We start from the raw sequence: 22,576 nt of genomic DNA, 5'->3' as shown, positions 1-22,576 counted from the left end.
GGACGCGTCCGTGAAAATCACGTATTCTTTATCGGCTGCTGGAACTGCTAGCACTGGTGCAGTTGTCAATTTCTTCTTCAGCTCTTGGAAGCTGGCTTCACACTCTTCGTTCCACTTATACTTGATTCCTTTACGAAGTAATTGCGTCATTGGTCTCGCTATTTTAGAGAATCCTTCGATGAATCTCCGGTAGTATCCCGCCAAACCTAAGAAACTCCGGATTTCATTAGGTGTGGTTGGTGATTTCCACTCGCGTACTGCTTGCACCTTGGCGGGGTCCACCTTAATTCCATCTGCTGATACGATGTGTCCTAGAAACATTACTTCTTTCAGCCAAAATTCGCACTTGCTGAATTTGGCGAACAACTTCTCCGTCTTTAATGTCTCCAAGATGATTCTCAAGTGATTTTCATGCTCTTGGTCATTCTTAGAATAGATGAGGATATCATCTATAAACACTAAGACAAATTTGTCTAAGTATGGATGGAAAACTCGATTCATGAGGTCCATGAATACTGCCGGTGCATTGGTTAGACCAAAAGGCATGACAACGAATTCATAGTGACCATATCTTGTGTGGAAAGCGGTCTTGGGTATATCCTCTGGTCTGATCTTCAGCTGGTGATACCCAGACCTTAAATCTATTTTTGAGAATACACTGGCTCCCTTGAGTTGATCGAACAAATCATCTATCCTTGGAAGAGGGTATTTGTTTTTAAGCGTCAGTTTGTTCAATTCTCGATAATCAATGCACATCCTCATAGTTCCATCTTTCTTCTTGACAAAGAGTACAGGCGCTCCCCAAGGCGAGACACTGGGCCTGATGAAACCCAAGTCCAAGAGTTCCTGTAGTTGCACCTTCAATTCTTGTAGTTCCTTTGGGGCCATCCTGTATGGTGCCTTTGATACTGGGGCAGATCCAGGTTCTAGATCAATGGTGAAATCTAGTTGCCTGTCTGGAGGTAGTCCCGGCAATATTTCAGGAAAAACTTCTGGAAAGTCTCGTACTATTGCCACATCTTCCACCTTCTTGTCTTCACTAGCTTCCCCGTTTAGGTAGACGAGATAAGCTGTGCTTCCTTCCTTCATCATCTCCTTTCTGGCTTGTAATGCGGATATCACTGGTACTCTTTTCTTCATACCTATGCCGTGAAATTCCGTCGGTTCCTTTCCAGGTGGTCGAAGAGAAATTTTTCGTTCACTACAAAGGATGGTGGCGTGATTCTCAGCTAGCCAGTCCATTCCTAAGATCATATCTACGTCCCACATGAGCAGAATATTAAAATTGTTCGCTACCATCTTAAGTTCTCCTATTTCAAATTCTACGTTCGAGCAAACATGTGTGGTGGTAGATCTTCCTCCTGAGGGTGTAGTAATTCTTGAGGCACACTTAGCTCGTTCTGATTCGATTTCTAAGGTATCTACGCAAGGGGCAGATATAAAAGAATGCGAGGCACCAGTATCGAACAGAATCATAATGGAAAAACCTTTAAGCTTGCCCATACCTGCCAGGTTTCCTTGGTTTTTCTCGGGCTGGTTTTGGGTGAGAGCAAAGGCTCTCGCCTGCTGCGGCAATGGTTGCTGCCGCCTCTGTTGCTGTTGACGCTGTTGGTGCTTGTGTTGGTATTGCTGCTGGTATGGCTGTTGTTGGCGGGGCTGGTATTGGTATTGCTGCTGGTATGGCTGTTGTTGGCGGGGCTGGTGTTGCCCTTGAACTGCTTGCAGGGGCTGGGCATAAGTGGCCCTGATTGCCGCGCCCTGCTGTTTGTTGGGGCATTGTGAGGAGTAGTGGCCCTTCTGGCCACACGTGTAGCAACTGTCAGTTCCAGCCCTACAGACACCACGATGTGGTTTGTGGCATTTTGGACAAAGGGGAACTTCATTTTGTCTTTGGCTGCCTCCAGTCGGGGCAGGACCCTGTTGCTTCCCTTGTCCTTGTTGCTGATATTGTCTCAACGGCGCATTTCCTTGCCGTGGCCTTTTGTTAGTCTGGTTTTCATTTCCTCCATGGTCGTTCCAGTTGCGCTTCCCTTTAAAGTTCTGAGGGCGTGCAGGTGGGTTGGCTGGCGCTGAGGTCTGTGGCGGAGCCAACCTTTCTACTGGCATCGCAGCTTCGATGTCCAGTGCCCTGTTCAAAGACTCAGTGTATGAGAGTCCACCATGACTAGCTAGAGTCATCCGAATCTCGTGCCTTAGACCGGCACAAAATTTCTCCGCCATTTTCTCATCAGTATCCACCTGCTGCGGAGCATAACGCGATAGATCGCAGAATTCTCTGTCACTGTCTTCTTCCCTTGTTTCAGGCTATAGAACTCAGCCTCCTTCTTCTTTCTGTAGCTTTTGGGAATATACTTATCGTATAATCCAATTTTAAAGTTTTCCCAAGTGTAAGCTGCCCATTGTTCGGGAGTCAGAGTCTTTCGGCGGGCTTCCCACCAAAAGTCGGCCGATCCGGCTAGTTGGAAAGACATGCACGAGAGTCGCTCCTCTTCTGTGCAGTGTAGGAAGGTGAAGATACGCTCCAAGGCGCGTATCCAAGCTTCGGCCTCGGCTGGGTCGCCTGTCCCAGTGAACGTGGGCGGATTCTGTCGAAGAAAAAGTTCTTCAGTCCTTCTAGCAGGGGGTGGAGGGGGTGGGGTAGGTTCCCTGTCGTTTCGCCGCCCTTCAGGTATTTCATCGCGATTTCCATCATTGTTAACGTTTCTCCTAGGGGGGCGACCTCGTTTAGGCGGCATTCTGCAAATTACAAACACCCTTTTTAATACATTCTATACAGGAATCTCTAAGGCAATTAATAAGGAACTGTTTGTCAAATTTAACTTATCATAACTCCAAAACTAAGATATTAACAGGAACCGTTGCATACACAAGTCACATTATTCAAAGTTACTACATTCTTAACTGACTTGTGAAGAATAAAACCCGTAGAGAAACATAAAACATACACGAGATCGTCGCAGAAAGCCCATGCTAGGGTCATATATAGATATATCATGGAAAAATTGCCTCATCGAGGGTTTTTACATCGTCGACCAAAGCGTAAGTAAAGTCGATCCGAGTACTCCCTATGGTGTACCGGTTTACTAGCTAAGCAACCTCGCAAGGGTACTTAATAATGGAACGTCCTAGAGACCAACGTTTTCGTACTAATGCTAGCTAGAGACAACATAAATAAAATCATAGTCATAAGTTACAAAAATATCGGAATGAATCATCGTTTCCGGAAAACATCAACAAGCTTAAAAATTATCAAATCCGCGAACCCTGAGTCGCGGTACGGCTGCTCTTTGGTGACGTTAGGGGGTCCTCCTCCGGATCCTCCTCGGGGTCCTTCTCCGGATCCTCCTCGGGGTCCTCCTCAGGATCCTCCTCGGGGTCCTCCTCCGGATCCTCCTCGGGGTCCTCCTCAGGATCCTCCTCGGGCTCCCAGATGGGCAACGGAGTCCCTCCCTGGCCCTCGCCTGTCTCCCGCATGATCTGGGCTGAGCGGAAGATGTCGTCCACAATCTCACGGATCGGATCATCTCTGGTGCTGATCCTGACCGTGGTGCGAGGTTTGATCGGAGCTGGAGGTGGCACGGGCTCGGGATGAGTAATCCTCATTGTACCATACGGTACTGTACCATCATCCTCCTGCATAGGGGCTTTGCCCCTATCTATGAACTCCCTCAGGTTGGACATGACCCTGTCAGCGTTGGCCATGGCAGTCGAAAGCCTTGCTTCTGCCGTAGGTATCATTGGTGGTGGAGGAGTAGCAGCCCGGGCTGATGAGTCAGGGGGCGATGGGAAATCCCTGCGAGCCCGTGGACGAGAAGGGCCTGCCTCGTCATCGTGCCTACCACGGTGCCCTAGAACTGAGGCTCGTGGTGGAGAATCTCGGGGCAAGGCCATCGAGGGCTCGGGAGCAGTAGTAGGTGCTTCCGCTGGCAAAGGCGTCCCCACCTGTACGTAGTCTCCCGGCAGGATGTAGGGCCCTAGAGGGGCGCGGCCCCACAAGGTGAAACAGGCCTGAAGCTCCGCAATGAAGCTAGGGAAGTCTCCCGCGAGGTCGTGGTAATCCTCCCGGCGAAAGATGTAATGGGCAGAGATCAGCCTAGCCCATCCCTGCCATTCGGAAGGTAACAGTAAGATCAACCTCTGGATACCGTCATACCCTGATACTCCATGTACACTCGCTTCGACCCAGTGTCTGTGAAAACCTGCGAGAAATTGTCCGAGGTTATCCCCGTGACATGGAGCATAGGTGCGGTAGGACCGCTCGACCTCTTCTGGGCTAGCCCATGGGGGCAGTGGTTGTCGTCGGGTGAAAACAGTCCTCGCCATCTAACAAAGGAAGTTCTATCGTCAAAAAGTAACACACGACAAGTAACTCTAAGCGATAAGGCTCTAAATATCTAAAATCGAAAAACAAGTTTGGTTCGATAACCATAACATGCAAAAACATCACATCATCTAAATCTAGCATTTACACAAGCCATACAGGTTCTTAATACTTAATCACAGATTACCAATTCGACTTTCATATAGTTCTAATGTCGTTGTTTACCGATCTTAGGGCTTGTTATGCAATGATGATATACTCTTAGATCTAGCAACGAGCACTAAAATTTCAACAAAAAGTTAAAAAGGCCAAGCCAATTCGAGATCTCATCGTAGGAAAACACTCGAATATTTAAGCTATGCCCATGCCATTATCGTACTATTGGCGTTCGTTACGCTGCTCGATCTTCATGCTCGTGGTTTCATCATGCGACTCTTCGTATGATTCTTCTTTCTCTATTTCAACCGTCATTGTTGATGTCATCGTAACATGAAGAAAAGTTAAGGCATCTCCCTAAGTTCTCTTCTATGTTCCGTCGTGTGAGTGAGCATATATAACTTAATAGTTCTAAGTTCATGTGATTCATACAATAATCATACTTATTCATGCTTCATGCATTTCAAGAAATTAACTTAATTAAAACTTGAAAGCACTTACCATAACCTCCGTTGAGCGTGACGAGATGTAGTGCCAAGCTTTTGTCAACTAGTTCAAAGTGTATTAACTCACTTAATCTAGACTCAACTTAGAAGGAATGATTAGTACTCAGAGCAAAAGAAATGCTCTGATACCATTCTGTCACGACCGCACTTGCTAAGGATAGCAAATTCGGGGAAAACGCGACTAGGGGAGGGGAATTAGGAGCGGGATTAGAAAAGGGGCATGTTTAGCTTCTTGATGACTCGACTTGTATAAGGGAAACAATTGAAATTAACTAGAATTTAACGAAGGCCACAAGGGGACCGTACATAATATTATCCAAAAGGGGTACTCAACGAGTTTGAGTACATTGTTAAATAATACATATTGTTTTGACAAGATAACATAATGTTTTAGCAAAATCAGTGTTCGCAGCGGAATAACAACAACTTAAGTATATGTATGAAGACATATACTCCACTCTGAGGTTCTCGTCCTAAATTGACAAAAGCTCCGCTTGCACACTACATCCTCGATCACAACTCAACCTGCACATTTATAAATACATACAGGGCTAAGTACGAGAGTACTTAGTGGACACTTGCCGAAATTTACATACATGCATAATATTTTATTGTCAAGCCTTTAACAGTAGTAAGATACGAGGGTTTTCCTTTAAAGACTCGTATTTACCAAACATAATATCATTTCTTTCATCAATAACCCGCGCATGCATTTTAATATCATTAATCACCATATCAGTAACTCGTGCCGAGAGGGAGGCCTCCCTCTACGGACACTATGATCGGCCAACCCGCTAGATGACTCACGATCACAAGGGTGTACACTAATTCCGAAGGGATTTGCGGTCCCATCCAGAATCCGAATTCGATTAACATCAGATAGGTAATTAATAACAAAACATAAAGCATTTAGGCATTGACAATATCATTCAAATTCATAAGCATAAAGTCTTAACAATTCTACTATATGGTTTTAGTTTATACGTAAGAAAGCCCACCTGAATAGCAGACTCACGGTTTAGCTCTAACTCTGGTGCTTGACCTTTAATCCGAGAAAATAAAATAAGATTCTAATTCTCGAAAAATCTCAATAAATGAGGATGCGTGAAATGATTATGCATGACTCATATTCCTTTAATTAAATTATGAGATGCTAATCCTATTTAAGGAATTAAAGCTCGTCTTATGAGGTCGGATTATTAATCTTTAATAATCTACTCATCTTAAAATAATCTAATTTACTTACTAATTAATAATTAGTAAGTCTTAAAATTTTCTCTAATTAAACTTAATAGAATAATTATGAAGGCCCAATAGGAATTTAATTCGAGCCCAAATGAATAAATAACATTAGGCCCAACATCAAATAAATTCTAAAGCCCAACAAATTAAATGAACTAGGCCCAATTAAGAAAGCCCAAAATTTCAGCCCAAAGCTAATAAAAACTAAGCCCCAACCGAAAAATAATAGAAGCCCAAGGGAAGCCCAAAATGAAGGCCCAAAGCTTAACAAAATATTAAGCCTCAAACAATAAAAATTCGGCCCACCTAAACTAAAAAAAAAATCGGCCCACCTAAATTAGCATCTGGCCCAATGAATTAGCATTTGGCCCAACTGAATTAGGCCCAGAACCCCTTTCTTCCTCAACACACGGCTTCTCTCTCTCTCATTTCTCAATCGCTGCTCAACCTCTCTCTCTCTCTTCCTCTCTCAATCCAGCCATTCGCCGCCCCACGTCCTGGCCTTTCCGGTCGCCGGCGAGGAGTTCCGCCTCCGTGGCTCCGCGCTCTGTTGCTGCTCGCCCGTTCCGGAATCCTCCCCCCCTCTCAATCGATCTGTTGCTGCTCCCTGTGTAGCTGCCGTCGCGCTTAAAGGCTGCCGTTCCAGCCGTCGCCGGCGAGCGGCCGCTGCCTCCCTCCGCGACGTCGCTGCTGCTGTAACCCGACGAGAGTCGGTCCCTTCTCTCTCGATTCGAAGCGTCGATGGAGCCCGAGCCCTAGTTCATCTCCTTCTGCAAATCGAGCTCTAGCTCCTCTCTTTCTGCAGAACGTTGTTGCCGCCGCCGTGGTTCTGTAATTCCGGCGACTTACAGTCGTCGTTCGTCACCGTTCGTCCTCCCAAATCGGCGACAGTCCTCCTCTTCTCCCTTCTGGAAATCTCGCCGTTGCCACCGCTGTAGTAGGGAGGTCGACGAACTGCCGGGGTCTCGATCGCTTGTCGCCACGGCCTCTGCCTTCTCCTTCCTCGACTCGAGTCCGAGGCTTCCTTCGGCGGAGCCGAAGGTCGCCGCTGCTGTTTAGATCCGACGAGCAGCGGGCTCTGCTGCCTATGTGTATCGTCGATTGATCTCGCTCGTCCGCCGCCGCTGACTCGAAGCCGAGTCGAGCAGAGCAGTCGGCTGCTTCCTTGGACTCGACTGAACAGGGCCGTGTCCCTCCCCCCTCTAAACGCTAAGTCAATCTATATCTCTACTGTAAAGTCTCGTTTTTCATAATGGTTATGCAATAAATATCACCAAGCACTGAACTTTCTATTGTGATTATGTCATGTGGTTTGAAGCTTGGGGTTCTCTCTTGTTGTGTTCTAGAGTGCAGTGAAGTATGCATATAATGGTTCTCTTATCATCTGTGAAACTGATCAAGTTATGCGCCGCATTTTCTGTATTCCTAATGGAGTTGAACTTAAATGTGTTGTTGGTTGTGAACTGTGATTTCCTAATGTATGAAGCATGCTCTGTTGGGTGTGAAATGTATATACGAGAGTAGGGAACTGTAAAATACCTTGAGAGTTTGCTTTGGTTGGAGATTGCAGTTGAATTAAACAAGCAGCAGGTGTTTCTGAAATAATGGAATGGGTCTTTGCATTAATGCAGGTGGAATCATGGAAGAAGGTAGAGCATTGAAGTCAAGCTTACCTTGAGAATGCTTGGCAGAGAAGGAGTGCAGATTCCTGCCGTTGCTGCTAAGTGTTGAATGGAGAGAGTGGTGGTTTGAGGAGTGAAGTGTGGAGTTTAAACTAGAAGGCTGTATTGTTGGAGTGTGAGAAGTGCAGCAGGCTCAAGAGAAGGGGAAAATAGGGGAGTGTGCAGCTGCTGCAGCACATGTCTCCACACCCTTTTCCTTTTTCCCATTTTCTTAAACTTGGGTGTTGTGGCAGGGGTGCAGCAGGTGGGAGCTGCCTGCTCCAGCCGCATGGAAAGGGGGAGTAGGGGGGGTTAGCTGCTGCTGCTACAGCATACATCCCTTCACCCTTTTCTTTTCATCATTTCCCCTCTTTTTCCTTAATTTAAGGGGGCTTGGCAGGTGGTGGAGTAGGAGAATGGTAGAGTGTAAACCGTAGGGAGTGCCCTTCTCTTCCCCATTATCTTGTTGCAGATGTGTAAGCATAGGGAGTACCTCTCCCTTTTTCATTCTCTTTTGTAAAGTTGTGATGTGATCTCAAAATGTAATCTAAATAAAATATGTGATGTGATCAAATAAAATCCTTCAGTGTTGGTTGTTCTGTATTTGAACTTTGGTATCGAGTTTTTCTAATGTCGAGCACTTGTATTCAGATACAGATTAATCGAATAATTCTTGTATCTGATATCTATATTGTCTTGTAAAAATCTAAATTAAAACTGTAGATTGCTAAATTAAATCCATAGATTTAATTCGATCATCATTAAATTAAATCCGTAGATTTAATTAGCTACAAAGTCGGAAATAATTCACGACTTAAGGAACAATATGAATAATTATAAATAACCTCCATCTTGATTAATAGATAACACAACTTTGCTAAGTTGGTTATAACCTTGAATAATAATTATTCATTGATTCAAAGATTAACGTCGCGATTTTAAACACGCGAAGATAAATAAATGCATACTGCTAGTGTAGCGACTCTGTTTCCAAATTACGTAATTCAGAATCATAGTTGGAATTCATAAAGCGTTTCATTTACTAAAAAAAAGATTTAATAAACACGCAATACTGGACTTAAATAAATATAAAAGAGCGAGTTGTTACAGGTCCGATCCCATTTTACTGGACCGAATTATTGTCGGTTCGGTTTCGGTCCGGAGGAGGTGAAAACCGATGAAAACCGGACCGAACCGAATATATATATATTAAATATATATTTAATATTTTTATTAATATTATTAATATTTTAATTATTTCTAATATTCTGAAAATATAGTAGAAACCCTAATTTCCTAAACTGAACTTCCCCTTCGTCTCTCTCAGTTCTCCAGTCCACCTTTTCTCTCCTAAATTGCGCCGACCCCCCACTGTCGCGGCATCGGCGCGTCGCCGCCATTGACGCCGGCTCGCGGCCCTCCGTCTACCGCCAGCGGCCCAACCGCCCAGCAGTTCGCCATCTCCAATCTCCTCCACTCTCCAGCCGCCAGCAATTCACCATCTCCTCCGGACCTCCACTCTCCAATCTCGCTCCCAGCAGTTCGCCATCTCCTCCACTCTCCAATCGCTCACCTCACCCTCACCCCGAAGTCGCCAGCGCCCAGCAGTTCGCAGCGCCCGCCGCCCAGCGACTCCCCTCCGGCCGCTCCAGTCTCCCGTCGCCTCACCAAAATCATTTCTTCAGGTAAGATTTCAGTTTGTGCATATTGTGATTTCTGAATTCTGATATTGTTGATTAGAGCTAGGGCAGATTTTGAAACATGCTTTAATCTTTATGATTTCAGTTTGTGATTTCAGATTTTGAAACATGCTTTAATCTTTATGATTTCAGATTTTGAAACATGCTTTAATTTTTTCGGTTTTGGACCGGACCGGACCGAGAACCGACGACGGTTTCGGTCCGGTCCCGGTTCGGTCCCAGTGTTTAGGTTGGTCCGGTTCGATCTTACAAATCTTAAGAATTAGGTCCTCGGTTTTGTCGGTCCGGTCCGGACCGACTGCTCACCCCTAATTTTTACCATTTACAGACTCGCATGAGAATCTTTCACATTCAAATTCGGCAAAGTAGGTTGTAATAGCATCATCAATTGCCAAGAATTTAGCTCTAGTATCCTCAGTTGTTCAGCTTCTTTACGACCAAAGCTCACCTCATCCCCCACCTCCCCCTTCCATCAACTCCTTGGCAGCCGCCGCCAAACAATCCCACTTAACAAACCCCACTCTCAGCTACTCCGCCATCAACACCGTGTTAAGCGGCTGCTACAACAGCCACATTTCCGGCATCGACATAATCAGAACCCTCGCGCACATACTCTCCATCACCGACGTCCACCCGCATTGGCTCAAGAACCCCGCTTCCCCCCACTTTCCACCCAAATCTGTCCACCACTCGCAACCCACAAAATTTTGATGCCAGATCTCTCCAACCCCGTCTTGATCTCCTCGAATTGCTCCGCGAGAGATCCCGGTTTGCCGTTGTTGAAGCTCCATTTTTTTTTTAAATAGTTGGATCTGGTGGATCGGGTGGGTCACAAAAACGGGTCAACAAAACGAATAGGAAAGACCCGGTCTCATAGAAGATAATAAGAGACCGATCCTATGGAAGACCAGATCTCAAGTGGTTAATGCTTAAAACTAAAGGTTTTTTATTCAAATTCCCTTAAAATTTCTCTTAATTCAATCAAATATATATCCTTTGAAGAAATACTAACAAAGTAAAACTCATCACACGAGTATTATTGATCTTTTTACAGGTAAAAAATGTATTAGTTCCAGTAAATCTATGCACATAATGCCAAAATCATGGCAAGAATACGAGGCACAGGTATCAACAGTATGATGTCGAATCAGTCGTAGCGACTTCACTACGGCAGATCTTGTGATTTGCTTTCATGCCTCAACTTGCAATAAGCCAAAAAGTGCAAAATGGGAATATAAAGGAACTGTAATTCGAGCCATAACAGTATAATGTCGAAGCAGTCGTGGGGACATCCTAACTAGGATGTTTACCTGAAAAAGTTGAGCATCTTACTGTCCTGATGAAGACTGCAATCATAAGATCTAGCTCTGGTATCGGGCGATGAATCTTGGAACTTTCATGCCAAACCCGTGCTTCGCCCTCTCCACGCTGTTCAAAAATCAATCATGTTGATTTTTTATCAATCAATGGAAAGGAACATATGCTTTTTGGAAATGAAATGGAATAGAGAAGAATCATTGAAGCTGATATGCAACATCAATACAGTTTTATTGGAGCAAACATGCAAAAAATGAGCACTTGATACAAAAAGTGACCACAAAAATTGATATATGACACTTCGTTCTCTTGCATAAAGATGGATCAACTTACGTAGGGGCAAGTTTGCCTATGCTGTCTAGCTCTTCCCCGGTTTCCTCGTCAACCACTTCTCCAGAAATCTTGACAAGATAAGCTCTGCCACTTAAAATTGGAAGACCTCTACCAGCAAGTAAGTCCAAATCCTTCTGGTGAAGTTCCCGGCCATTCACAAAAACCCCCGTGTTTCCAGCAGCACACTTCTCCGGCATCGGATAATTGAATTCCTCAATATTTGGCTGCCAACAAAATAAAATTTCCAACTTTTGAATCTTATGATGACTACATCAAATACTGTACATCTTTTCTTGTATGACATAAATTTTAATATTCAAAGAAGATCGATCAGATGTAAGCTCACCATGATGATGCCCAGGCAAGGAAAGCCCATCACACCCCAAAATCCAGCACGTATATCATACCTGGAGTTTTAAAACATTATGTATTAGCATTCTGGATCAAAACGAGAAAATCAATAAAATACTTTTTGAGGTCTAAAATGCAAGGTAAAAACAGTTGCTTGTGTATTTGGATGGAAATGCTGTAATTTAGTAATTTCAACACTTTTCCACTGCTACATGTGTATTTTTTTTAGAAAATGTTTCATCCAATCTAGTGAAATCATGATATTCACTAATGCAAATAATGTGACCCCAGTTCCATTCAATGTGAATATATATATAATTTCCATGATATCCCTACACAACATAAAAATAGATAGAATAAAAAGTAGTAACTGTGCCAAACATGCTAGAGACTAACATGACATAAAGCTCTTTGTAGACTGGACCTAGCTAGCTGATATTCTATATAAAATTCATGTAGGAAAAAAAAAAAAAACGATGGCAAACTCAGACGCATGCCAGTTCTAATATGTAATAGACATTTTTATAATGTGCAGATTGCATACCAGTACTCTCCAGATTGAATTGGTCCAGCCAACAGTTCAGCCTTCTGAACGAGATTTTCTGGTATCAAGCGTCCATTCACAAAAACTTGTGATGTACCGAGTTCTGCATTTGGTTCCCATTTTCTAAAGTCTCGAGATCTACTGTTGGCAAGACCTGAAGATGAAGACTCTGCACCTTTGTCGTCCCTTAAGTGCTGTTCTTTACTTTCTTCCCAAGTGTCCTGTGATATACAGCTCTTCGGAAATTCTTTTGACTCGATTTCAGTTGACACAGCCGAGTCTCTTCCAGAATTCTGCCAAGAGACATTGCGGTCGAACCCAGATTTTGTACCTTTATTCTCATTGTCATGTTGGTCGACTGCATTATCAGCTGAACAATGATCAGGGGGTTCCTCAGTAGACAAAATAGGATGCGGGAGTGACTCGACTTCTTCTTCTATATGTAGTTCTGCAGTTGAGGAATCATGTTTTTCAGATGGAAGAGTATCTGGCATTTGCTGATCCTTGGAGAGACTCGAAACTGAAGAAAGCGAATCTAACTGCTTCTCATACTCATCAGAATTTGACTTCTTGTCTGCTAGAGAAACCTTGGGAACGGAATCATCATTTGAATCGGAGCAAGCATACTTATCAGCTAAATTCGAACCACCCTGGTCGTAACCGACATCTCTATCTGCTGCCAAACTAGAACAATCATCTGTCTCAGTCGCTACATGGTCAAAACTTGCAGGAACTGGCGCAGCCAAAGCCTTGTTCCCGAGTTCAAACAAGATTATTGAAGAACAGGCCCCACATTTTAGCTTCTGTTGCCTTTTCGCCAGTGAAATGTGATTTATTGGAAGCCTCAGCGATTCAAAGCAACTGGTGCACGCTATGAAAGGAGCACCACCTGCAACAGGATGCATCATATGCACATCCCTACGAGCTTCCTCCATCTTTCTAGGACGACTCTGATGAATTCCATTGTTTTCAAAATCAAGATCCGTGGAATTCGGTGTTATAGATGGCTGGGAATGAGAACTATGCGAGTTGAAGCCTCCAGGACGATAACCCTGTGGCCCGTGCCCAACAGGATACGTATGATGATGATAGTTGGGATTCGATAGTACATGCGGAGGTAAATCCCAATCCTTATCAAAACAATGCACGCAAGAGCAGGTCGGACTGTGAATGAAGTTTTCATCTAGATGATTCAGACTGCCACCATAACCATGGCGACGGTCATGATAGGGCTGATGCAAGTATTTAGATTGTGGGTGGCCATACGGCCCCTGGGGCATTTCCTGCTGATAAGTATTAGCATACGACGAGCCTTCATGTTGGTATCCTCTACGAAAATGTGCATCCCTATCGGCAAAAGGAACATATCCAGGTCCTAGACCTATATGAGGGTGGTGTGCTTTCTCATCCAAAGCAAGGGGTTGCTGGTATACACCATGTGAAGTAGGCAACGCTTCTTGAAGATAAGCAGCACGATTTCTGGGATAAGGATCATTTACGATCATGTCAGTACCCATCCTGTGCCCGGGTTTCTCTGTCACTTCACAAGACCGAGTAAGATGATCCTTCAACTCATCAAGTTTCCGTAGGAGCTCAGCCCGACAATTCTCCAGATTCTCAAACCTGGATGGCCCATCCATTTCATGATTCATATATCTTCTTGCCTCCTCACCCTGCTCATAATAAGAGTTCTCGTTGTAACTAGACGGCCCTTGATCACGATGGAGATAATAATCGTCTCTCCCCTGTCCAGGAGCTCCTCTGGCAGGCGAAGAAGAAAACACTGGCCCCTTACCAATCACACGCCTTTGGTCCATCGTAAGCCTCAACCTTAATGACTCAAAAACGGAATCCTTATATTAATCAAGATTTCTCCTCACCGAAAGCTCACATATTCTGGCCAATCCACATTCAAGTTTCAATCTGTTCCCAAATTTCTTTTAACTGTGAGTCTATGAATATAAAACCCCAATTTCAGCTTCTGGCCAATCCACATTCAAGTTTCAATCTATTGAGCTGTAAAACAGTTAAATACCATTACATAATTGTTTCAACTTCTTCTGCCAACAAAGATTTCTCATTGAGCACACCATCTTTTTCTGAATAATCAAATAAATATGTATGTGCATCTAAACAATCTGATGCAGATATTACAAAAATTCACAGCATAATCACCTTTGCCTAAATGCAGCATCAGAAAAATTAACGATTCGAATTTTTTAAATCGAGTTCACGTTAGTAATTAATTATATGACTCACTGCATTTCATCAAAGATTTGGACAAGAAAACATCAAGATTCGAACACAATTAGCTCGAAAACATCTGTATTAACAAATACTTGAACCCTAAAAATTCCTAACTGATAAGGGCACATTCTTTTTCAACACATACACACGGAATACACAAAGATTGACACACACAAAATGAGTTGTACCTTTTTAGAGCAGCACTGCAGCAGCCACACAGGAGGGGAGAGAGAGAGAGAGAGAGAGAGAGCTATGGGAAGGAAGGGGGTTTTCACGGCTGGTACAGCTGACCAGTCGCCAACCGTACATCAACAACTAATGCCATTTTCTTTAATTTTTCAACTGCAAGTAGTTGACTAAGAAAACATATTTATTTCTAAATCTGTAATTTATGTCTGGATTCTGTCATTACACTCCACCAAATCAGAGTACAAACGAGAATATCTCAATAAGCAATTCCCTAAAAAAAGGTATTGGATCCAAGCGGCGGATCATCCGTGCACAAACCTCAACTCACTAAAAAATGATTAAATAAACAAGTCAATGAGATTTGATTAGTGAACAGTCGCATTCAAGAGTAAAAAGTTGGAATCCTGTTGACTTTTCCGACAATTACAAATAACATAGGACCATGTCAAAAATAAAAAGAAACAAACTTTTACTCAAAAAGAAAGAAAGAAAAAAAGATGCTAATTTTTCTATATAAGATTTACTATAAAAATATGAAATTTAGGGTTTCTTCCATAAAAAAGGGAGATTTTGGATTTTGGAGGGGTGAACTTGAAGCTGAGTACAAAATACAAACTCGGTTGCCGACATCTTTTTGAGCTTTGACTTTTCTCGACGACTTTTAAAACCTTCTATGGTACTAGTATTTATTTTTCAGGTCATATTTTTTTCCTCAAAAAAGAACAAGTCATATTCAGAATTTTTCTGAAAAAGAAAAGGCCGTTTGAATTTTCAATTCAAGCCTTTATTTGAAGTCCCATGGTGGCATGGTAGGGTGTAATCAAATTGACTTGAGCTCAAGTCTTTTTTTTTTTTTTTGACTTGGGGGAGTTGGGGAGGGAGAGTAGTGGGGTTTGAACCCGAGACTTTACGCTTATACACAGGAGGTTGCACCGCTTGGTGTTCCTTTGGGGACGACTTGAGCTCAAGCTACTCATCAAATATAGTATTTGAACTTAAGCAACTTTGTATAAAGCTTATTTGTATGTACGTTGGAATTACAATATTCTACATTTTCTATAGAACATAAATTATTATGTTAATTTTCCAACAATGTACTGACAACTGATGCATTCGCGTTAAACATATTGATTTTAACAAAAGTTCAAGTTGCAAACTGCTGCTTTCTTTGTATTTGAAAAATATGTGTATTTGTTTTTTTGGAACGTCTTAAAAAAAACATACACTTTTTATTTTTGAACATTAAAGCATATTCAGTGAGAAGCTTTAAAAAAGAGCTCTAAAAAGGTTCTCACCTTAGAGTTTTCTCTCTCCAATGCATTTAGAGTCTTCCCTCTAAAAAAAGGCTCTAATTTCTCTATTTTAAAATTAAAAATTTATTAAACTTTAAATTTGAAAATTACAATAATTAAAATAAAAAATTAAATAAAAAAATTAAAAGAAGTCAAAAAAAAGCCTAATAAAAATTAAAAAGGGCAAAAGCCCACTATTCCAAATTAAATACAATCGCCTTCTTCTTCTCTTCTTCTCAGCGGGTGCTTCTTCCTCTTCTCACTGCGTCTCTTCCATATATTCTCTCTCTCTCTCTCTCTCTCCTTTTTTTTTAATCATGGCGTGCATAACACGTGCCTTACTCAAATGCCCTCGCACCCGACTCTTCCCCTCATCACCGCTTCGAAGCGCCCCGATGCGTCGGCACGCGCGGCTCTAGCTGCACAACTCAATCCGGCCCTAGAGTCGCGCATTGGAGATGCTTTTATTTCACCATAATCCGGCCCTAGATTCGCCGTGTTCCGATTACCGACGGCATGTGCCGCCGGTAATTGCGTGTTTTTTTGTAGTGGATGCTCTTACATCAAATAAAAGAATTATTAAGGGGCTTAATTAGATATCTCAAGTTTTCAAACCATTTCAATAGACAATGGATATTATAGTAGACACTCCTTTAGTGACAAATATTTCATACTCCATCCGTCCACGAAATATTGTCCTAAGGGAGGGAGGCACGAGTTTTAAAAAAAATGTGTTGTTTAGTTATTGAGTGGAGAAAGAGGTCAACAAATGAAGAAAAATGGGAAAATTTAATTAAGTTAGTGAGTGGATAATGAGACCCACATGTTAGTGAGTGGAGAAAGGGACCCACAAATTATTATTAAAAATATATTAGGACAAATTTTTGTAGACTGATCAAAATGACAAACACAAAAACTCACGTGAAACCGGTTTCACAGGAGACCACCTGAATGACAAATTAGGACAATATTTCGTGAATGAATGAAGTATATTATATGAGATTTTAATTTTTTTTAGAATGAATAAATAAATAAAATCAAACCACAAAATGCTACTCAATTTGTAAAATATTTCTCCTTTAATGGATAGATCGAATCATTTAATAAACATGAGTGTCGGTGCATGTGAATTATAATTTTAAAAAAAATAAAGGTATAATATAATTTAAATTATAACATTAAATAATTTCAGTCAAATTTCTACGGGTTACGCACTAATTTTTAAAAAATAGAGGTATAAGAGCACCTCCAATGGTGGTGTCTTAGAGGGGTGTCTTAGGAGTGGGCCCCACCTAAGACACACCCCTCTCCAATGCATTGTGTCTTAGGTGGGTGCTTAAATCCCCATTTCCACAAAATTCATATTTCTACACTTTTATTTTTAAAATTCAAATTTTATTAAAATTAAAATTAAACATTACAATAATTAAAATAAAATTAAAAACATAATTAAAATACGATAATAAAATAAAAAATAACATAATTTCCTAATTTAAATAAGCCCTCGACGCTTGAGCACTTCTTGGACTAGGTGGTTGTGCAAGGTCAATTGTGCCTCCGTCATACCCGTCGTGTCCTTGTTCAAGAGCTTCATATCCATCTCCTCCCGTTTCATCTCGGCTTGCATTTTTTTGACCTCGGCGATTTCCCCCGTTTTGAGAGCATGCTCCCTCATGCTTTCGGCCACCTTCTCGAGGGCGTCGGACAACGTCGAACCTCCTCCCGAAGACCATTCTCCCTTCTTCGCCTTGCCCTTATCTCGCTTTGCCGCTTTTTGGCCTTGGGGTCTCGTCGTGACACTCGGCTCCGAAGAAGTAGTGGTTGCTCCACCATCGGAGCCCTTCGACTTTTTTGCGGAGTGGACATCCCCGGCTTGCGACGTGAATCTTTGACATTCACGAAGCACTTTCCAAGCTTTGACGTAGGAGAATTGCTTCTTGAAATTCGCCTCGAACATCGTTTGGGCTTGTTGGAAGATTTGATCGTCGCTCATACCACTCCCCCAATTGTCCTTGCAAGTGTTGTAGAAGCCCTCGAAGAATTTTGTCTCCTTTTGGACACGGGCGAAGTGGGACTTGAGATGATCCGGCTTTCGCGGCGGCGCTCCCGACGTATTGAGCGCGTTGAACTTCTCCGCGATTGCTCCCTTATATTGGAGCAACTTTTGGGAGGTCCCCAAAATAGGATTATGGGTTGCCTCCGCCCACAAGATTGCCACGAGCTCGGACTCCTCGCTAGAATATGCAGCGCGGGTGCCCTTAGCTTTCGGCTTCACCTCCTCCGGCTCTTCTTGGACGTTGGCGTTTGCCGCCGGCGTGGGAACATTTCCCGTAGCCAAGACATTGGAGGCTTGTGAAAATGGAGCAAACCCCATCATTGGAAGCCTCGATCCGCCTTGTTGCTCGAGGTATTCATCGAATTCACAATCCATTTAAAAAATGTAGAAGAGAGAATTGTTGTTGGGAGAGAATTGTAGTTGAGAATGTGGTGAATTTGAAAGAGTGGAAGAGTGGTATTTATAGAAGGGGAAAAATAAAAAGAAAATCAAAATAGCCGTTGCTTTGGAATGGTCAAATTTTAAAAAAAATATATATATATTAAATCCAACGGTCAGTTTAAAAAAATGATTTTCGAATTTTTTTTAAAATTGGGTGCGTCCGAAGGACGCGCCATACTCCTTCGCCGCTCGCCCCGGGTCTTGCCTTCGACGCCGCCTCGCATCTGGCCGGGTCGCCAGTGCGCATGCCGCCTCCTCGCCCCGCGTCGATCCAGCACTCACAACGAGCGCTGGAGGTGCTCTAAGAGTGTTTGAGTTTATGCTCAAGTTGTGTATGTGCGATTTGACTGTGTTGGTATAATAATCACAAAAAACCAAAAGATTGTGGTGTAATTGTAAGGGTCAAAATTTAAAATACCCACCTCTATAACTTATCTATCAAAAATACCCACTTTCATAAAACACATATCAAATCTTCCCAATTCACAATTAATGACAAAACTGCCCTTTAACAAATCCTCTAGCAATTCATCATAATACAATTCCATGTTCAAATTGAAAATAGTCGGTGAAGACTTATCAGGCCCAACATGCTTCCGTAACACTTCAAAATTAATCTTAACACAAACCAACATTTACCTTTAGTTGACTGGTCTTCTTCAGGAGTCAGTGCTTGTTGCGTTTTACGGACCGTCTGCCCCCAAGGCTTCGTCCAACCACACGCTCGCAAGGGATGGTTGCAACCTTCCTCCTTCACTAAGTGCCGACGTAAAATACTTTGTTGGAAAATGAATGAAATTGTTTTACTAAACCGGAAAGTTGAGCAAAAACAAAGCGTTTATAGAGGAATTATAAAATATTTAATTTATTTCATAAAAATCTCCCTCAGGGAGGAGACAAACTTGTCTAGCTACGCATTAGTAGCTAATACTTGTGTACATAAAAATAAAAGAACAAAACTTATAAAACTAAGAACTTTGAAAACTAAAATATAAATATTACAAAGATAATTTTCTAGAGAGAGAGTGTGTGTTGTGTGAAGTTGTGATGATTTTCGATGATCTCTTCCTCTCCAGAGCTCGGGATTTTATAGAGGTCTGATGTCCTCTATAATTGCTTGGTAGTTGGCATTGGATTCCATCCTCGTGGCCAGCTATCTTGGATGGTGACCTCCACCTTCTTTTGTCGGCAATAATTTGCCAACACCAGCTATGCCTTCTCATGCCTCCGTGGTCTCTTACTCCATTATTCAGCTGATAATGCTGTAGGAGGGGCCTACTGCTTTTATTCTCCACTCACTTCTGCTTTTGGTGAGTTGTCCGCCTGTATGATAACCCATTCACCTTTGTCGTTTTCTTTTTGGTGAGTGGGATTCTGGTTGTGAGTCACATGACTCTCTTTTCTCTGTCGGGCATCTTACTTTTTTGGTGCCCAAGGTGCTCGTCCACGTGGAGCTTTGTGCTCCTCATGTTCATCAGACCGAAATCTCCTTCGGTCGGGTTTTGGGAGAAAACCCTTTCCGAACTCCGGTTCCTTCTGCGTCGGACATTCCGCACAGATATGATCGTTCCAATGACCCAAGTGAGCCATATTGCAGAACTTGCGACGAGTCTCCTTGCTCCCCGCGATCTTATTTTGCTAGAGTGTTAACCTTTTCTCTTCGAAGGCCTTCTCGGCAAATTTGGTAGTGGTTCCCATCATAGTGTTTAACAGGAACGATCCCAGACTTGAATTCTGGAAGAACTTAAATCTGGACTTCACTTTGTCCATCTCCGTGAGACAGACCCATAATCCCCATGCTCGTTTGGTGGATATTTGATCCTCCTTGTATGTGGCGACGAGTGAGGACTGATAATCAGGGGTCTTGATTCGGTTCAAGGCCTGGTTGTCGGGTCTTCGAAGCTTTATGAAATGGAAAGCTTCGTGGTTCCCCTTCCCTGCTGGTTCTGGTGCTGCACTGAAGAAGTATAGCTCCAAAACATCCCCTCGTTTGAGGGACTCGTTGTTTGCCCAAGCATCATACACCGTCTCTTAGATCCATTTTGGTAGACCCTTAATTTTGGTGAATGCTGGAGATATGGTATAAACTGAAGCCAGAGCTCCAAACTCATACCATTCCTTAACATCCTGTGGATGGGCACCGGTGGTCATCCACACCCGCGGATATTTTCCTCCGACATCAACCTCTCAATTTACCGGGTTAATGCCTTTCCTGGTGTTGAGTTTCTCCTATCTGCTCTGGTACAGCTGCCAAAAAGGAGATATTTCAACAAAATTAGTATCAACCTTAGATTTGCCCGTCACCGGCCTAAGGCTAATCTCTCCCTCTTTTTCCCCAGAAGTGGAGGGTTGACATGTTGGTTCAGGCGGTGAAGCCTTAGCAACATCTTTTTCTTGAGGATCTGGTTTTAACACCTTAGCCTCAGAACTTGTGCTAGGGGTACTTGAATCCCCTGCTACTGGTAATCCGGCCGGTACGGTAATGCCTGCTTCGATCAGGGGAGCCCTAATCCTACGCAGGAGCGGCTCGTGGACTGCCTCATGAAGATTTATCATCTTCTTAAGGCATACTCGTATACGGTCAGACACTTTGGCTTCATCAGCCGACTGTATCCTTCCTGCTTGTTTGGCATGGAGTACACACTCTTGCCATTCTTGTTGCAGCATCTCCATATTTTCTTGGAGGTGCCTCTGGTTCATGATGATGGTGTCAACCTCGGTTGGCTCCATCCCTTGTTAAGAAATCTGCAAGAACATTATCATCAGATTTCAGAATGACAATATCAAAATCATAATATTGGCATTCAGCTTGCCATCTAAGTAATCTAGCCTTGGTTAAGAAAGCCTTAACATTAGTGTTATCGACTTTTAAAACGAATTTCTTTGCAAGTAAGAATAGCGGCCATTTTTTGAACGCCTTTCTGACTGCATATAACTCCTTATCGTTGATGTGCCATCGCACAGCTTCACTGTCGGAAAAGATACCACTACAGTATCTGCATGGTTCCTCTCCATAAGGGTTGATTTTAGTGAGCACGGCTGCCCACCAGAAATCACTCGCGTAGTTCGTCCTCATCTTGCGGTATTGAAAGCTTTGGGAGATTTTTGCAAATCTCTTTTAGCTTTTTCATGCCCTCGCGATGCCCCTCCTTCCATATGAATGGAACATCTTTCTTCAGGAGTGGGCTGAAGATTTTCCTATGCTCTGCAAGGTTTTTGATGAACATCCCTACAAAGTTAACAACCCCCAGAAAACTTTGGAGCTGCTTCTTTTCCTTGAGATCTTCTGGGAATTTCTGAACCTTTTCCACAATATGATCTTGTAGAATTATTCCCGACTCATCGATCTCGATTCCCAGAAACTCCATCTTCTGGGTTGCCACGACTGCCTTCTTTTCAGACAGCACTAGTCCTTCTTGTTGACAAACATCCGCAAAGATCTCCAGATGCCTAACATGCTCATGAATATTTTTTGATGCAATAAGAATATCATCAATATAAACAAACATGAATGAAGAATAATCTTTGAAAAGATTATCCATCTTCCTTTGGAATATCTGAGGCGCGTTGGCTAGCCCCATTGGCATGACATTCCAGACATAGTGTCCTTGTGGAGTTGAGAAGGCTGTGAACTTCTTACTCCATTCCTCCATGCGAATCTGGTAAAACCCTGATTTGCAATCAAACTTTGAGAATACCTTTGCACTTTTGATGCAGTTGATAAGGTGTTCTCTGCTCGGGATGAAATATCCATCAAACTCAAGAATGTCATTAATCCCTTTGTAATTAATGACCAATCTTGGTTTTCCTCGCTTGATCTCCCCATGATTCCTCACCAGAAATCCAGGACTGCTGTAAGGTGAATTCCCTGGTTCGATCAACTTTAAATCAAGCTGTTCCTGGATTATGTTCCGCATATCCTGCTGATCTTGAGTGTTCATCAGGATAGGTCTGAATCTTACGAACTCATGCTCCTTTCCAGTTTTAACTTTCAAGGTAGCTTTGAGCTGGTTCTTGTCCCACCATGCCAAATGATCCTCGTGATAGCACTTCTGGATTCTTCTTTTGACATCGGCTATGGACACATGTTCTTCTTCCTTAATATCTTTATGTGATATCAAGGAATCTTTGAGGATCTGTGTTTCTTCCTCGGAGAGATCTGGAAATCCCTCGGCTTTGCATTTGAGCAGAATATCTCTGAATCTCCGTTGATCCTTCAT

The 22,576-nt window shown here is 42.8% G+C and overlaps 2 protein-coding genes across 3 annotated transcripts; both read right to left on the bottom strand.

Moving 5' to 3' along the window:
* Positions 1-10,594: 10,594 nt before the first annotated feature.
* LOC131017848 (uncharacterized) lies at positions 10,595-14,955 on the bottom strand. 2 transcript variants are annotated; one of them, XM_057946589.1, is made up of 5 exons: positions 14,567-14,955; positions 12,132-14,147; positions 11,583-11,643; positions 11,237-11,460; positions 10,595-11,014 (listed from the first exon to the last, which is right to left on the bottom strand). In XM_057946589.1, the coding sequence occupies exons 2-5, from the start codon at positions 13,946-13,948 to the stop codon at positions 10,948-10,950; spliced, it is 2,169 nt and encodes a 722-aa protein (XP_057802572.1). In that variant the 5' UTR covers positions 13,949-14,147; positions 14,567-14,955; the 3' UTR covers positions 10,595-10,947. The 2 variants fall into 2 exon arrangements, with proteins under 2 accessions (XP_057802572.1, XP_057802573.1); XM_057946590.1 differs by having other exon boundaries at positions 12,132-13,961.
* A 6,454-nt stretch (positions 14,956-21,409) lies between these two features.
* LOC131018469 (uncharacterized) lies at positions 21,410-22,576 on the bottom strand. The gene is made up of 3 exons (XM_057947187.1): positions 22,385-22,576; positions 22,193-22,276; positions 21,410-21,658 (listed from the first exon to the last, which is right to left on the bottom strand). Exons 1-3 carry the CDS (start codon positions 22,574-22,576, stop codon positions 21,410-21,412), a joined length of 525 nt encoding a protein of 174 aa, XP_057803170.1.

Source organism: Salvia miltiorrhiza, chromosome 3 (genome assembly GCF_028751815.1).
Source record: "Salvia miltiorrhiza cultivar Shanhuang (shh) chromosome 3, IMPLAD_Smil_shh, whole genome shotgun sequence".
Classification (NCBI taxonomy): domain Eukaryota; kingdom Viridiplantae; phylum Streptophyta; class Magnoliopsida; order Lamiales; family Lamiaceae; genus Salvia; species Salvia miltiorrhiza.
The sequence above is the reverse complement of the archived record's forward strand: the minus strand, read 5'-3'. Positions and strand labels throughout refer to the sequence as shown.

Bases quoted from the DNA above. Each gene is read 5' to 3' on its own strand.
- LOC131017848 (XM_057946589.1), bottom strand. From the start codon at position 13,948: ATGGACCAAAGGCGTGTGATTGGTAAGGGGCCAGTGTTTTCTTCTTCG. The intron at 11,461-11,582 runs GTGAGCTTACAT...TTTTGTTGGCAG, and splicing joins CTTGCCTGGGCATCATCATG to CCAAATATTGAGGAATTCAA. The intron at 11,015-11,236 runs GTAAGTTGATCC...ATTTTTGAACAG, and splicing joins ATAGGCAAACTTGCCCCTAC to CGTGGAGAGGGCGAAGCACG.
- LOC131018469 (XM_057947187.1), bottom strand. From the start codon at position 22,576: ATGAAGGATCAACGGAGATTCAGAGATATTCTGCTCAAATGCAAAGCC. The intron at 22,277-22,384 runs GCATGGTGGGAC...CAAGATCAGCAG, and splicing joins GCTATCACGAGGATCATTTG to GATATGCGGAACATAATCCA. The intron at 21,659-22,192 runs GTGAGGAATCAT...ATTGTGGAAAAG, and splicing joins ACAGCAGTCCTGGATTTCTG to GTTCAGAAATTCCCAGAAGA.